Here is a 17,819-nt window from a genome sequence, read left to right as displayed (position 1 = left end):
TTTAGTGGTGATGGACTGTAATGTGACTATGTTTGATCAAACTAGAGCCTGTTTTTGTATGGGGTTAGAAGGATCCACTTCTTAGGCTTGAAACTTGAAGAGTCAGCTTGATAGGGTGATTACGCGGTGGCTATAATGATAATGTGAGAGATATGACATACTCTTAGGATTCTAGAGAGAGATTGATAGTTTTCTTGAAACTTGTAGAGTCCGCTTGATGGTGTAATCGTGTGGTGTCTAGAATCATAAATGTTAGAGATGACATGTGTGTAGTGGTGATGGACTGTAATGTGACTACGTTTGATTAAACTAGAGGCTGTTTTTGTATGGTCTTAGAAGGATCTACTTTTTAGGCTTGAAACTTGAAGAGTTAGTTTGATAGTGTGATTGTGCCGTGGCTAGAATTATAATGTGAGAGATATGACGTACTCTTAGGATTCTATTGAGAGATTGTTAGTTTTCTTGAAACTTGTAGAGTCGGCTTGATGGTGTAATTGTGTGGTGGCTAGAATCATATATGTGAGAGATGACACAACTTATTTTTTGTTTAGTGGTGATGGACTATAATGTGACTACGTTTGATTATACTCGAGGCTGTTTTTGTATGGGTTTAGAAGGATCCACTTCTTAGGCTTAAAACCTTAAGAGTCAGCTTGCTGGCGTGATTGTGCCGTGGCTAGAATGATAATGTGAGAGATATGACACAATTTGTTTTAAGCTTTCGTCTAGGTTGGAAGATAAGTCACATAGGTCTATCTTGAATGATTGAATTAATGGGAGATACTGTGGCAAGTCTTTTTTTAAAAGCCAACGTTGAAAAAAAGATGAATCTTTTCTTTTCTAATGCCATCTTTTGTTTTAATTTTTTAAATCTCAGTACAAATTCTATTCAAGTGCAGTGTGTTCAGGCCTGAGCTCCATTTTTTGTATATGCTGGTCATCTATTGGCGATTAATTGCACACACACTGCACCTTTTGAACCCCAAGTCTATGTGATGGTTAAGTGCTGCGATTGTCATATTTGTTGACATGGGTGAAGTGGAATCTGCCCTGCTTTATATGCCCGCTACAGTCTGAAGAAGGCTTTTGTTTTAGATTGGAAGTTTGGTGCCTTGTATGGATATCTAGTTGATAATATGGATCAAGAAATTGGCGAGGGACAATGAAAGCAATAACAAGGGCAGGTGAAGGCTCCTCTCGCCATTGCTGAGAATGGGTGTACGTGAGTTAGTCTTTTGGACCCTCACTAGACTGAAATAGGGTGAGTCCTTGTTTTGGTCCGAAAGGGATGCATGCTGAAACAGCCATCTGCATGAGACTACGGTCTAACCAAAAACGAATAAGGCAACTTTCTTACATGCATTGCTGACGGGCTAAACTAGGAAAATACACCATGTATTTTTCTGCACCCATAGATTGCAGTTCCCAGGTGCTAGTGGGTGAGCCAGTTAGATTCTCACTGGTATCTCTAATTACTTGAGGACCATATTTCTACTACCAACAACTTGGTTGCTTCTACTGAAGGTCGACGACGGAGGTCTTTGAAAGACTTTTTCAAAATATCCATTCTTCAATCGCAGCTGGGGTAGGTGATACCTAATTCATGTCATATTTTATACTTGAGCGGTGCTCTTTCATTGGACTTGATCCTCTTTTTCCCCTCACACATTCCGAAGATAGAAAACTAGCTACATTTCAGTTGATTAGGTCTGAACCAGTGCCCTTCTTTGGAATATCTGAGATTCTGAAAAGTTTTCAAGGAGCTATCACTGATTCAGTTCGTCTTCGCAAACCAAAATATGAAGGCTTGTTTCAAATTCTTCAATCTTTAATTCAACTCTTCAAGGTGACTTAGTGTGACTTAGTGGTAAGGTGACTTGTCCATGATCAAAAGTGATGGCACGTCATGCTGATCCTACCTAGAGAAAGAAAAACATTGTTTTTAACTCCGCCTGTGTTTGGATTCTTCTAATTCGCAGCCGGTCCCAAGCCCGGAAAAAGGAGGAGGGTTAATTGTCTTTCAGAAGTCAGATCCTTCATAAATATGAACCATATAAAACCTGTAATAGTTGTGGTTCTCTGTCTCACATACTCTCTCACTCTCTTTCTTGTAGGTGTGCTTGCGCGTACATATTCCCATTGTGTAGAGTTTTTCTCTTGTCAGCATATCCACTTCTTTTTCTTTCAAAATGTCCTTTTATCCTAACATCTGTTCAAAATTATAACATTTACTTGGCTTCTGCTTGTGTACAATAATGTTTGCTATAACTGCTCATGACATGTTTTTGATTGCCTTTTATATTGACTGCATATGTCATGTTATGGTTGTTCAATTCTGGAAACATCCGAAAATTTCAACTTCAGTAGAGTTTTGAGAGTTGTGACTGTGAAGAAGCCTTTTATTCTTTTAATCATTGACAAAGTCATTTGATATAGAATGTGACATGATGATTCTCTTTCAAATATGAAGTAGTCTACATAAGAAGAAGAATATCCCCCAAACATCATTATGAAAAAAGTCAACACACAGCATGTTTCTGTTATACTGGTGAATATTTGGAGCATGCTTTTGGTGATCTTTCCTTTCTTGTGTCGATTGATCTAAGCCTCAACAATTTCCATGGTGAACTTCCATCAGAATTTACGAAGATTGGGAGAGGTTGATCTTAGTTACAACAACTTCACTGGAGAAATTCCAATAGGACTAGCTACTCTTCCGCGTTTGAAAGGGTTGAGTTTTGGATTCGATGAATCACTTAATGGCTCCAACGTGCTTTCCATATTGAGCATCTTAACACTAGAATATTTGGATCTTGGAAATGCTGGTTTAACTGGTGATATCCCTTCTGATTTATGTCATCACGTTCCCAGATTGCAAGCTCTTGGACTTGACTCCAATGTGTTAAGTGGATGGATACCAAGAACTATATCTAATTGCTCGGAACGTCCAACTCCTATGGAAAATAACTTTGAGAACTAGGTAACTTACAGCTGCTGGAAGAATTACATCTATCAGAAAACAACTTACAAGGTATGTGTTTACCATTTTTCTACGGAGTTTTAACTTGGAAATTTGAGAAATTTATCTACTTTGGTTCTGGATAGTAATGACTTTACTGGAACTGTCCCGACAACGATAATTTCTTTGAAAAATCTTCAGAGGCTTTCACTTGGTAGAAACAGAATAAGTGGTTCTTTCACTTGGGAGGACTAAATTGATTTAACTATCTCTGGCTCATAACAGTTGTCAAGGATCTATTCCTGAGACATTTGGGGAACTGATAGAGTTAAACACATTGGATCTTTTGTATAGCAATATGTCTGGTGTGATTCCAAAGTCATTAGAGGCACTTAAGAAGCTAGTCTTCTTTAATGTCTCATTCAACAGGTTACACGGGGAAATTTCGTTTGGAAGACCTTATATTAATCTCTCTTACCAATCTTTTATGTCGAATGAAGGATTGTGTGGTAACCCTCAAAAGCATGTCCCGGCTTGTCCTTCTAATTCAAAGAATCAGTCGTAAGTCCAAGAAAAGAAGACTGATATGGATTATAGTTGCGTCTTCTGTTATCTCTGTGATAGGGACTGCCTCAGTAATAGTTTTCGTGTTGATGAGACGCCGAGGTAAAACAATCAATGCTGAAGAGGAGTGGTCACCTGAGGTATCACCACAATGAATTTCTTACTATGAACTTCAAAGAGCAACTCAGGGCTTTGATGTAAATAATTTGCTAGGTAGTGGATGGTTCTGTTTACAAAGGGACATTAACAGATGGGATGACTGTAGCTGTCAAAGTTTTCAATGTGCAGATGGAAGGCACATTTCAAACCTTTAACAGAGAATGTGAAATCTTTCGAAATCTTCGTCACAGAAATCTCACCAAAATCATTAGCAGCTGTTGTAACTTGGATTTTAAAGCATTGATACTTGAGTACATGCCAAACAAGAGCTTAAACAAGTTGCTGTATTCTCGAGATTACTGTTTAACTATAATGCAGAAATTGAATATCGTGTTCGACGTTGCATCTGCTTTGGAATTTCTCCATCATGGTTACTCAGTTCCGGTTATTCGCTGTGATCTTAAGCCTAGCAACGTGTTACTAAGGATGAACATGACTGATGTTGTAGCAGCATTGGCAAAGATCAAACAGAAGCTTTCTTCCTGTTATTGAACTACATAATGACATGACATCAGGTACTTCCAAGTAGTTGCTAATATTGTGCAGACTACTAATATATTGTGTACACTTTTCTTTTTCTTGATGTTCCGTATTTGTTATATGATTTAAACTTTTTCTCCAGTTTTGTGCATAACAATCACTAAATCATCTTTCCTTTTCCTTGTTCTTTAACTAATCTTGTACTATTTCATGTCATGTATACTCTATATTTCTTGTGTAGCAATGAAGAGAACCATTCCTTTACCTATTAGTTCTAAGCACCCTCCCGAGAACCATTCCATTACCTATTAGTCCTAAGCACCCTCCCGATTTGATCATGTATTTTGGGATTATTTGAACTTCGTCGCAGTGAGATGAGATACATGAGATTATTGTATTCTACCTTCTATATGATTTGTACTGAAATGGCGGGATAAAAAGTATTGAAACTAAATAATACTACTAATTACCAAACATACAATAAAATAAATCTCATGAGATATCCTGAGATTATTATTCTTATTCCACCAATCAAACGATCCCTTTTGTATCTTGCTAACCTACTACTTTCCCAGGATTAGTACATGAAGTTAGTAGGATAGCAATCTCCACATATTTTAATTTCCTAAAATGCCCTACCTTTTATCTTTACAACACATTAAAAGTAGGCCCTTTTTGGTCATTTCATCCCGTCTCTCTCATTAGCCATAGAATCGACTGTCGAGTGAGCCATCAAGGTATAGAGCCTTTTTGGTGTGTGAGATTTGACTTGACAGTTGACCCCTACCTATCAAGAGGTGTTTATGTTGGAAAAATGTGGATTAACACAAAAATATATACGGTCTGAGAATAAAATGGAAAAATGATAACATCAGAATTTTTATGTAGAAACCATTTTAAAATAAGGGAAAAAATCACGGATCAAGTGGAGTAATTGATATCACTATAGCAAGAAATTTTATATTGTGTAATCCCGAGAGTAATACTTAAAGTGACTACTGCATAGTGCATACGTAAATGAAATAGCTGCTCATGACATGTTTTTGATTGCCTTTTCTATTGACTGCACTGCATATGTGATGTCAGGGTTGTTCAATTCTGGAAACAGAAGAAAAATTTAACTTCAGTAGAGTTTTGAGAGTGTGACTGTGAAGAAGCCTTTTATTCTTTTAATCATTGACAAAGTCATTTTGATATTGAATATGACACGATGATTCTCTTTCGAATATCAAGTAGTTCACATAAGAAGAAGAATATCCCCTAAACATCATTAAGGAAAAACTCAACACACAGCATGTTTCTGTTATACTGGTGAATATTTGGAGCATGCTTTGATACTTAATGTGAAACTTAATTCTCATTTCTATATATTGATTTCTCTATTTAGTGTTTCTTTACTAGATCGATCGATACTTAATATTTGAGGAGAAACAAATGTGGAGTATATTCGGTTGGTAAGTGTTCCACATTTATACTTGGGGGAGTGGACGATGGTTTCCTAATTAATTATATGATCTTGAACATGCATTCCTCATTCCATAGTGAGCTTTTGAGTTGAGTTAAATCTAAGGTTTATTTTCTTAACATGGTGTATATACATCAGAGCCAGATATATATATATATCTTTGTTATCGTACATTTGAGTCACATGTTATATTGTTCAGACACCAGATCGATGTTCAGTGAGGTGACCATTGTTGTCTCACACATTGTGAATGAGGAGAATGTTGTCTCTCCATATAAAGCTAGTCGATCTTGGGCAAACTTACCTAATGACCTAGCTTTCTGGATTGACTTGATTTTTCTCCTTGTTTGCAGCAGAACTCCTGGGATTTGATCACTACATTCCCCCTTTTTGCAAGTGCAGAAGGTAGTCAGATCTTGGAAGGTGTAAATTATGCATCTGGTTCAGCTGGAATTTGCAATGACAGCGGAAGTCATCTTGTAATTCAACTAGACATCACTAAAATTTTCGTATCTGCTGGAAGAGCATGCGGCTGAAGATCCTTTCTGTTGGAAGACTGCTGGGGTGATGATTTCAAGAACCTCTGCATTAAGTATGAAAAAGATGTAAAAATTAGTGTGAATTAAATGATCCTTGTCATCATTGATCTCAATAAGTTACTTTTGTCGTTACAGGACCAAGGAATGAGGTTGTCCAGCCACAAACTCTCTGATTTGAGATCTTGAAGTCCCAGATAGAAACCAACTAGGATCTTGTAGCTGATCTTAATACCAATTTTCCAGACGCGAACTTCACATTTATAAATATATACAGCATTTCATCATTCCTCGGTATGTACTCAAATAACATCATTTTGTGACTTGTAACATGATTGGATTGGCTATTTTTGCTCGTCTTATTTCAGAGCCCATTAATGTGTTGAATCGTCCATGCTGTAAAGTTTTGGAAACGATGCCTGAAGGACAATGTGTTCCTGGAGAAACTCCATGCTTGCGTAGGAAGAATTTATCTTTTCTATGATAATTTTCATCCAACAGAGAGGCCGAGTAAAGTTCATGTGTTTCACCATTTGATTGATTACGTTTAATAAGTTTTACTTATGATCTTCCCATTTAGGGAGTTTCGGATTTTGTTTCTTAGATTGATTTATTAATTGTACACCTACAATATATTTAGCTCTTAGTCTTGGAATAATACATTCAATGAGGAAATTATTGTCTCTACATTTTACATTTCCTAAGCCATGAATGACTAGAAACAGCTCGAGCCTAATGACAACAACTTTACCAATTACGTTAATACTCTCCTTCTTAAGCTAGAGTCAAAGGATTAAAAGGCACCATTGTTTGTTAAAAGGGTCATGCGTATTATAAAGAAAGTTTGTTCCTCTCATCCTCTTCTTCTATTTGTGTGATTTCTGGTCTTCATCCTCCCCTGTTATCTTTTCGATTTCCTTTTACGACTGATATTATTTTCTTGTAGTTGTAATTTGTGTTCTCAGTATTATAATACATATCATTGTGGTGTTGGTAATTTGAGTTGGTACATGTTTCTTTCTTGATCTTCATCCTCCCCTGCTCATATTGATCTTTGAATGAGATCTTTTTGAAGTGAAAATATAAGCAAATTTATGTTATAACATATTTCTTGGAGTAAATTTGAAAGATTTTGAGAAATGGAGAGCCTTAATTAAAAATACAAGTAAAAAATCCTCAGCTTTTCAGGGTCGACCTATTTTTGGGTTCAAAACCAATCACTTGAACTTGACTGCAACTAGTAGAATTTTTTTTTATTCCTTTGCTCTTCTAATTTCTATTCGTTATCGCTAACTGCATGAAGCAGCAAGTATTGATCACTAATTATCGTATTCTGTGTATCTTGAGAAATGAGATTATTTTTGTTCGGAGATCATCTCCTCTCTTAAGGAATGCTCCGATTTATTTTTCCAGTTACATCTTTAAACAGAGTATCGTTTTTCTATTTTTTCCTATCTTCTTTTGAGTAATGCTAATTTTTCTGGACCTGTTCCTTTCAGTCAGGGATGCAACAACCCGAATCTGAAAAGTTAATCATGTGGCACTTATATACTTTGAATGGCAGAGCCTTGAAACAACTAGTTAAGGAAACTGGATACCGCAGCAACAGAGATGTTAATGGTCAAATAGCAAAATTACAAAAAACACTGATGAGTAAAAACAGTTGAAGATTATAATGTAAATGCTAAAAGAAATGGTCTTAATAAAAACACTTGAAGATTATGATGAATAAGCTAAAACCTGGTCAAAATCTATGAGTAACCACCTCTAGTAGTCTTAGCATGGTGTTAAGGGAATAGTAAGAGGACTGATGAGTAAGTCTTTTACATGCAAGGACTACGTATTGTTATTTATACACGAGAGCATGTTTTCCTTTCTATATGCTGGTAAATACTATGGCTACTTTATAATCACTTCTCTAGCATAACTTCTCATTTTTCTGGAAGTCGTATTGGATATCGGCACTTTAAGGTATGGTTACTTCTTTTATCACTAAAGTATTGGTTCTGCAAATGGAGAATTCTCAAGGCTTCAGGAAAAGTTTACCACACTAAAAAGTAACCTTTTAGAACGGAACTACTACTGCCAAATGAATTCTTCTGATTCCAGCAAAAAATGATTTTACCTCTCATCTGTTTTTTTTCATCATAGCATGAATGTTTTTCTTGATTCATGGACTAAATAATGCAGGTGATTCAACATAGAATACTACCACTACCTTTCATTGCAAAAGAAGATTTCTTTACTTTCAACATTAAGTCAACTGCCAACAACTCTTGCTTTATCTGAAAGGTTTGGGTAAATCTCAACTTGGAATCTGTCTGTTTTGAGGTTCCAGTTACTTTCCTCACTGGGGTAATGCAAGTCATAATCTTGGAGGATGAGTATAGGAGTATATATTTAGGTGCAAACAAATGCATTCGCCTATTCTGTTATTCTATGTTTTGCACTTGTAGCACACTATTACTAGCAAGTTGCTGTCATCTAATGCTTGCTTCAGTTTCAACCTTAATTTTAAGGAGCTGGGTAAGCCTTTGATCTCCTAATGAGTACTTGAATAGGATCTTCTAACATTTTTGGCGCTTGATATCAAGAAAACTAGATTATCTAGCTAGTTGTCAAAAATAAATAAATAAATAAAGAACCTCTAGCTAAGGTAGGATCCTTTTTGTATTGCCAAGTTAGAATCTCCTTTGTATTCGACAAATCAATGTCATTAAATGGAATTGCTGTGTGTTCAAATGAATGACATTGTGAGTATGTTGAGTGTTTCTGTGCCTGTTTAGAATTCTAAAGTGCAGAGGTGAAAGTCTTCTTTTTAATTTTTTTCTTACCATGTATGCTGCATATACATGCTTTGTGCTGTCTATCTTGAGACATGCTGCTAAACTTGAATTTCTGGGTTCAAGGAAGAACCACGGAAAGGTTTGGTTGATATGTGTATGTGTGTGTACGCATATATAATGTCACAGAAATTCTGATCTGCTAGTTCTAAGCATTTCTGTTCTCCTTTCACATACAAGGCTTACATATACTCGGCAATTCAACTAGACATCACTAAGATTTTCATATCTGCTGGAAGAGCATGCGGCTGAAGTTCCTTTCTGTTGGAAGATTGCTGGGATGATGATTTCAAGAACCTCTGCATGAAGTATGAAAAAGAGGTAAAAATGAGTGTGAATTAAATGATCCTTGTCATCAATAAGTTACCAAGGAATGAAGGTTGTCCAGGCACAAACTCTCTGAAGTCCCACCAACTAGGATCCCTTACATGTTTTGTTTCAGGTGACTTTCATATGATTCTGTTATTGTTCTCATTGCTCGCGAGTCGCGGGGAAGTTTTTACTCACATACTATTATTCTATTTGTTATTGTAGGGTAGTTGTAATGAAAAAGACAACCAGCTACTGTGAAGTCTTCCAATTGGATTATATCCAATGTTGCTATAAGCTAGTGAGTGGCATTTATAAAGCGTGGCTGTTAAAAATACATATTTAACGGTAATTAAATTATTGCTGGTACACTGTACAGGCTGCCACCCATGTGCCTATATCAAGATTCCTTTCTCCTTTTATAAAATATTTAAATATTCCTTCATTTCTAATAAGGAAACATCCCAAACACATGGTTTTGACTTTGACCTATGATTTTATATGATATCGATATCAATACCATCCAAAAAGAATCAAATAAATTCTATTTGTCTGCGTGTGTTGGCATTTCCATATAATCGACGTCAACTCTTGTCGATGCTGACACAATAGATTATTACAAGCGGTTTTTTTATTCCATCCAAGTTGCTACTCTATTCATTTTTTACTTTAAAAGTAATTAATTAAATGAAAAATTTATTATAATAAATTCAATATTTTGAAAAGTACATAAGAAAATGAATACTACTAATAAATTATAACTGATATTACAAATTGATAATCTATTTTTAGTATAATAAATAAGTAAACATGAATGGAGAAAGTAAATAATATAGGAGAGTATGCGATGAGTTGATTTTTTTTTTTTAATACGACACATTGATATGCATCACAATGAATATAATAATAGTAGCTTATTATATAATAAAGGGTCATGCATCAAAATATAAAATTACGACTCTTGTAGCTGATCTTAATACCAATTTTTCAATGAGGAAATTATTGTCTCTACATTTTACATTTCCTAAGCCATGAATGTCTACAAATAGCTCGAACCTGATGACAATAATTTTACCAATTACATTAATACTCTCCTTCTTAAGCTAGAGTCAAAGGATTAAAAGGCACCATTGTTTGTTAAAAGGGTCATGCGTATTGTAAAAAAAGTTTGTTCCTCTCATCTTCTTCTTCTATTTGTGTGATTTCTGGTCTTCATCCTCCCTTGTTGTCTTTTCGATTTCCTTTTACGACTGATATTATTTGCTCGTAGTTGTAATTTGTGTTCTCAGTGATTATAATACATATCGTTGTGGTGTTGGTAATTTGAGTTGTTACATGTTTCTTTCTTGAAAGAGTTTAGCCAATTAATTTTTCATTTTCCAACTCTAATGTACCAGCAAGAGCACTTAAAAATATGTACAATTTTTTTTTTTTAATTTTATAAAAAGGGCTACCTTTTAATGGGTTGCAACTTGCAAAGAGTTGGTGGTGTTTAAATCAAGATTCCTTTCCCCTTTTATAAAATATTTAGTAAATATTCCTTGATTTCAAATAAAGAAAAATCCCAAACACATGGCTTTGACCAATGATTTTGTATTATATCGATATCAATACCATCCAAAAAGAATCAAATAAATTCTATTTGTCTGCGACGTCGACTCTTGTCGATGGTAAAACAAATAAATTATTATAGACGACTTCTTTTAATCCTTCAAAAGTTATTACTTTTCGTTCATTTTTACTTGTTCATATTTAACTTGATATACATATTCCTTAAAAAGTGTAATTAATAAATGATAAGTTTATTATACTAATATTTTGGAAAATGCATGAGAAATGAATATTATTTAATAATAAAAATAAAATATATATAAAATAATAAATTATTTTTTCGTATTTCAAATTGAACATCTATTTTTAATATAATGGACATTTAAAAATGGACTAAGAAAGTAAATAATATATATAGGGGAGAGCGTGATGGGTTGATTTTGTTTTGTTTTTTAATATTGCATGCATCACAATGAATATTAGCTTATAGTAATAACATAAAAATTCTGCCTAAAGTGAAAAGAAATTAAGCTAAAGTTGCAATATCAAGTTATCAACTTCGTAGAAACGACTTTTCATGTGGGAACATAGCTAGGGTTGACTTTTATTGGTATAGGCTTATATATATACTTACCTGAGTTAGTTTGACTTGTACGAAGTTTAAGAAAAAAAAGATTTTTTTTTTATAATTTGTGATTTAAAATAAGTGATCATACATATTTGTGTGGCTATAAACTTTCATTAAGGAAAAATCATGCATTTTAAAATTAAATTGTTACTTAATATAGAAATGTGTTTCTACTAAAAATGAAAGTAAGTTATATAAACTGAGATAGAGGGAGTGTGTGTATATATATATAAATTGCACGAGCTTATTATGTTCATACGTGTGATTGCTTTTCGCAAATTCTTTAATCATGTGGAAATTCATTGGAAGTGGTGCTAAGCACGTACAAATTGAAAATTTCCTCTTTTTGTTTGTAGAGTTTCTATATGATGGCATGAATGATTTGTTCTAAACATAGCTTTTTAGCAACTTAATTATATTATACTCCTTGTTTGCTTCTATATATAGTTTCTCTTTCACTTTCCATATTGTCAATCACTTACAATTTTTTTTTCTTCCATATAGTCCAATTGTACAATATAGTAACTCATTTTTTCTTCTCATTCTCCTGAAATGGCTTGTTATGGCAAGATATTTGCCACAATATTTGTAGTTTTGAACTTAAAAACATTTGTTGAAGGTGCACCACAAGTACCATGTTACTTCATATTTGGAGATTCGTTACTTGATAATGGAAACAACAATGACCTTAACACAACGGCAAAGGCTAATTACCCACCTTATGGGGTGGACTTCCAGGATGGTCGTCCGACCGGCCGTTTCACCAATGGCCGTAACACGGCTGACTTCCTAGGTCTTAAGTCTCAACTACTTAATTAATTAGCTTATTTCTGAAAATCCTATTTAATTATATGATCTTGAACATGCAATTCTCATTTCGGAGTTAGCTTTTGATCAGTTGAGTTAAATCTAAGGTTTATTTTCCTAATATGGTGATTACCACGTATTATATTGTCCACACATCAGATGTTCAATGTTTAGTGAGCCAGGAGACCATGGAGGTATCACATATTGTGAATGAGTAGAATGTTGTAATCTCCATACAAAGCTAGTCGATCTTAGGCAAATCATACCTAATGATCGTCCTAGCTTTCTGGATTGATTATTTAGATAAAAAATTCATCTTATTAACAACCGTTATATACATATAATTGACTTGATTTTCTCCATGTTTAATTTGCAGCGGAATACTTGGGATTTGATCACTACATTCCCCCTTATGCAAGTGTAAAAGATAGTGAGATGTTGAAAGGTGTAAATTATGCATCTGGTTCAGCTGGAATTCGTAATGACAGTGGAAGTCATCTTGTAAGTGTTGATTTTTTTTACATATATGCAAAAACATAAGGAATTTACTTATACAATTGTCTTTTCAGGGTGATCGGATTTACTTGGGCAGACAATTGGAGAATCATCAAGCAACAATTTCTCGTATAGCTAATTTAGTGGGGAATACAACTTCAGCTAAAAAACACTTGAATAAGTGTCTATTCATAGTTGGAATAGGGAGCAATGACTACATCAACAATTACTTGATGCCTGAAATATATCCCTCAAGTCATTTATATACACCAACTCAATATGCCACTGCCTTGATTGATCAATATTCACAACATCTGAGGGTACGTTACAACTCCAATCTATTTACCAATAATTTTAAATTACACTAGCTAATGTTGATATCATGTGGTTAGACTTTATATGAAGATGGAGCAAGGAAAGTTGCCCTATTTGGACTAGGCAAAATAGGCTGCATTCCAGCAGAGCTACAAAAACACGATACACGTAGATGTGTGAGTTCAACAAATAATGCAATTCAACAATTTAACAGCAAGCTAAAGTCTCTTGTAGATGATCTTAATACCAATTTTCCAGACGCAAAGTTCACATATATAAACATGTACAGCATTTCATCAATCATCGGTATGGTACTCAAACATTGTTTTTTTCTCTAATGACATATTAATTTGTGCCTTTTTAACATAATTGGCTTGGCTATTTTTACTTCAGGTCCCCTTAGTGTGTTTACTCGTCCATGCTGTAACGTTTTGGAAACGATGCCTGAAGGACAATGTGTTCCTGGAGAAACTCCATGCTTTCTTAGAGGGATTTATCTTTTCTATGATAATTTTCATCCAACAGAGATTGCCAATAGAATCGCGACTAACAGAGCTTATAATGCTCTTCTACCGTCTGATGCTTATCCTATGGATATTCATCACTTGATCAGGACGAACAATGTTGTGTATGATAAGTAATGTACTCAGGTGTTTCACCATTTGATTGATTATACGTGTAATGAGTTGTACTTATGATCTGCCCATTTTGGGGTTTTTTCTGATTTCGTTTCCTTCGATTGATTTATCGTACACTTAGCTACAAGTTAACGGAAAATGGCATAAAATACCCTGTCGGATTTGGTACAAAAATACCCTTCGTCGACCTTTCGGCTCTAAAGTACCCTTAACGTCAACGTATTGGCCCTGAAATGCCCTTATTTTTTACGGCCACATTTTAAAATATTATTAAATATATCATTTATTACGTGGCATGATTTTATTGGTGTGCTTACAATTCACCTAAACTAATCAAATTCCGACCCAATTTTGCAGAGGCGTATCTAAGGGGGGGTCACCGGGTTCACGTGAACCCATGATCCCCTCCCGAGATCATATATAGTAGTGTTATATTTTAAAAAATATTGAAATATAAATGTGTGAACCCACACTCGGAGTATTACATTTTGTGATTATGACTGGGTGCACCTCTCTCCGCGAGGTTAGAAATTTTGTAATTTTATTTTTATTCTTTATTTTTATTTTTCTTTCTTAAAATTAGATTAACACTTCTTTAAGTGGTAATTGGTAGCACTTGTTGCATTTTTAATTAATTCAACATATATATATATATATATATATTAGAATTAATTTTAGACCTATAATTTTAAAATTTTAACGTATTTTCAGTAGGAAAAATCTAAACGTCGAACTGATCTAGTATATATCATAGATCAACCTTCTTATAATAGTGCACCCATCATCTCAAAATCCTGGATACGTCTCTGCAATTTTGGATCCACCAAATAAACCCATACCCGCCCCACCTAAATTCTCATAGAGGGTGTTCTTCAAGCTTCTTTAAAGGTAAAATCCTCCCATGGTGAATTTACTTTTCCTTTAAATACATACACAAATTAGTAAGTGAAACTAAATTTAAGTATAATAAATGATTTTTCAAACGATCTTGACACTAGTAACCTACAAACGTAAGTTCTCAAATTTTGAAATTGAGTTGCGAAAGATGTGAAATTCTTCTACTTCAAAAATGGCGTTCCGTTGATTTTGTTCGATATTTCCTCCATCTTATTCAACAAATCAACAGCCAAATCATAAACCAAATTTACTTTCACAATTAATTATATTCAAAGATTCAAGAACCTTCAACTTTAAATAGATTTCCAACCTGATTTGGAATCCTTCGAACTCCAAAAAGAACAGTAGATAAATTTGATTTTGGTAAGTACACTATTTTACGCTTGAATATAATTGGTATTGTATTTGAAACTTAAACTCGTCCTAAGTCAGCTGAATATTGAGTCGAAAAGTGTGCACCGTATATTAAATCAAACTAATTTGGTTCGGTTTGGTTTTTTCTACTTTGGTTCGGTTTAATTTGGTGTTTTTAAATTGGTTTTTCTTGGAAATTAATATTTGAAGTTAACTATTGAATTATACATTTGTTGTTACATTGATTTGTTTATGAATGATTTAATTGTTAGTTGAATTTTTAATTTTTAGTTAAGAGAATGCCCATATATATATAATTTTTTTTTTTTTTAATTTTCATTTTTTTAAAATAAGTTCGGTTCTTCGGTGCACCGAAGTTTTGAGACCCTTACACCGAACACCGAATCGAAGAACCAAACTTCCGAAAAAATAACACAACCAAACCGAAAAACCGAATTAGTTCGGTTCGATTCGATTTTCCGATATTTATGCCCACTCCTAGTTTAAGGTTATTTTAGGCTTTTTCTAACAAAACTAGATAGTTATGCCCGTGTTATACAAGGGCCCAACAATCAACAATGGAAGTGTTTTGCAAAAGATCATCAACCTACTCGAGAATACAATTTATTTATCAATGTAAAAGGTATATCAATACAAAGCAAGTTCAACAAAATTCCAATTCAAACCATAAAAGTCGGAAAGATTACAACATATGTATCAGAATTCGGAATAAGATTACAAACCAATTTTTATTTTTAAGCTCAAAGAAGCTTCTTGGAATATTATATTTTTACAAATTGTTACTCATTTCTTGGATCTCATCAACTCAGGTACGTGCCTAAAAGTTTCACATTAGCCCTTATAAGAACGGAGTCAGAATAATAAGGGCTGAATTGTAAGTATTCAAATAGTCACAACCTGCAGTAAAGAAGTAGCCAAATTAGGGGGAAGAAATCCTAAGTAATGAAATAGCATTTAAAATTTAAAGATAAAAAAGATATTCTAAGTAATGATGTAATATTTAAATTTAAAATTTAAAGAAAAGAAATTATAAGTAATCTTACCGGGAGTCCACTCTCCCGGTAAGATTACTTATAATTTCTCATTCCACAAAACGAATGCAACAGAAAAAGTTCACAAGCTATATTCCGTTCCATCGCAAATTTGCATCGTTTGGCTGATACAACATTCAAAAGCAAAATATACACATAAAAAAATTGCAAGACATCTGATGTACCAAGAATCATCTTATAGACATTGTATACTTGTCAAGTTTCTTATCTTACTAAATACTTCACAAACCAACACTAAAAAAGATCGGAGGAACACATTTGGATTGTCACAGGCCTTGTGGAACCTTTGACAGTTTTTTTTAGTGGGGTTTGGGAAGAGGTTTACAAGGTGAGGCATCAAACCTTCACCGTAATCAACTAACTGAGCTATAAAGATTTCCCTAGGACAATATTAGTTTTAAGTATTAATTTACCTTATTTCAACTGTGGGCCTGTTTTTGTGGCTTTAGCCATGAAGCTCAGATAAATCTGTTTCAAGATTCTTGTATATTTGCAGAAAAAAGGTACAGTTTATCTGAAGTAAATGGAAGTGAACTGAAGCTGAAATGGTCAATTTTTCTCTTAACATAATTCAAAAGTATCTTACCATGTCATATCTCTAATTTAGGAGTCGTCACTATTAGTTTCAATATTTCTAAATTCTAACTAAAAAAGCATATGGTCTATTTTTCTTTGATGAATATATGATCTCTTTTTTTTTTTTTTTTAGAGAAAAGGGTCTAAAAAGCACTATAACTTTGGCCGAAATTGCTGTTACGATACTAAACTTTATGAAGGACCTTTTACCCCAGCACTATTTAATAATGTATTTTAAAGGTATATATGTGCCCACGTGGACACATCAATTTCGGTCAAAATTCAGATATATTTCAGACCCTTTTCCCTATTTTTATGAACATTTTTCCCTTCGTCTTTAATTTTGTACATACCTAGACAAAACTTCAGAGGACCAGCTGGGGGGCGCTGGCTGGCATGTCACCCCAAGGGATGCACTTCAGAGCCCCTTTTGGGGCGCGCTGGCTGGCGCGATGCCCTACCCCCTTCCCCAGGTCTTTGACGATTTTCTTCTCCGTTTTTCATCTCTAAACCCTCCTAATTTCCATGGTTCTTTCCCCAAATATTTAGGATCAAAAGTACTCTCAACTTACAACAGATCTAACTAGAAAATCCACCCGGAAACATGAATCAAATCAACAAGAAATTTCAACAACACAACCAATCCAGAACTTAACGACGTCCTTCAAGAACTTCACTTTTTAACATGTAAACAACCCAAAATTGCTGAATTGAAACAAGTTGGTGTGTGGGTGAACTAACCCAGCACTAAAAGATCTCACATACCTTAATAGGGATTGCCCCAGACGAATTCCACTCCAAAAGCTTGATGTTCTTGGCGAAATCTTGGCTTTTCTCCCTTTCTTTCTTCTTTTCTCTCTTCTCCAAGCCCTAAGCGTATTTCTCAATTCTCCAAACTGACTAAGTCATGTTTTTACCCCAATAAATCCCTAAAAACGAATTAGGAAATTAATTAGAGAAAATACTACTTTGCCCTTCCCTAAATTCGGATTGGGACTTTCCTCAATCCAACAGTCCAACTCAAGAAAGGCATATCTCACTCATACGATGTCGAAATCGTGCAAACTCGGTGGCGTTGGAAAGATCTTCCCAAGGGCTTCCCGACCATATCAAGAACTACTCCTAACTCATCTTGATCTAGGAGTTATGGTCGTTTGAAAATGACCAAAA

General features: G+C 34.4%; 2 protein-coding genes and 1 long non-coding RNA gene across 8 annotated transcripts; 2 read left to right on the top strand and 1 right to left on the bottom strand.

Annotated features, from left to right (window-relative positions):
- Positions 1-1,962: 1,962 nt before the first annotated feature.
- LOC102604876 (probable LRR receptor-like serine/threonine-protein kinase At3g47570) lies at positions 1,963-9,742 on the top strand. Of its 6 annotated transcripts, none has more exons than XR_001474454.1 (5): positions 1,963-4,197; positions 5,981-6,219; positions 6,302-6,457; positions 9,187-9,448; positions 9,541-9,742. XR_001474454.1 is itself a non-coding variant. In XM_006355495.2 (3 exons), the coding sequence occupies exons 1-2, from the start codon at positions 3,373-3,375 to the stop codon at positions 4,172-4,174; spliced, it is 729 nt and encodes a 242-aa protein (XP_006355557.1). In that variant the 5' UTR covers positions 1,963-3,372; the 3' UTR covers positions 4,175-4,197; positions 5,981-6,254. The 6 variants fall into 6 exon arrangements, 1 of the variants encoding a protein (XP_006355557.1); XR_001474453.1 differs by having other exon boundaries at positions 6,532-9,448; XR_001474451.1 differs by having other exon boundaries at positions 6,302-8,455.
- A 2,073-nt stretch (positions 9,743-11,815) lies between these two features.
- Positions 11,816-13,789, top strand: LOC102598539 (GDSL esterase/lipase At1g29670-like). The gene is made up of 5 exons (XM_006355557.2): positions 11,816-12,287; positions 12,678-12,802; positions 12,871-13,116; positions 13,189-13,417; positions 13,505-13,789. Exons 1-5 carry the CDS (start codon positions 12,047-12,049, stop codon positions 13,750-13,752), a joined length of 1,089 nt encoding a protein of 362 aa, XP_006355619.1. The 5' UTR covers positions 11,816-12,046; the 3' UTR covers positions 13,753-13,789.
- A 1,819-nt stretch (positions 13,790-15,608) lies between these two features.
- On the bottom strand, positions 15,609-17,534 carry LOC107062140 (uncharacterized). The gene is made up of 2 exons (XR_001474455.1): positions 17,415-17,534; positions 15,609-15,918 (listed from the first exon to the last, which is right to left on the bottom strand). It is a non-coding gene; the product is annotated as an uncharacterized lncRNA (long non-coding RNA).
- Between the last annotated feature and the right edge of the window lie 285 nt (positions 17,535-17,819).

Source organism: Solanum tuberosum, unplaced genomic scaffold (assembly GCF_000226075.1).
Source record: "Solanum tuberosum cultivar DM 1-3 516 R44 unplaced genomic scaffold, SolTub_3.0 scf00204, whole genome shotgun sequence".
NCBI lineage: Eukaryota > Viridiplantae > Streptophyta > Magnoliopsida > Solanales > Solanaceae > Solanum > Solanum tuberosum.
The sequence above is the reverse complement of the archived record's forward strand: the minus strand, read 5'-3'. Positions and strand labels throughout refer to the sequence as shown.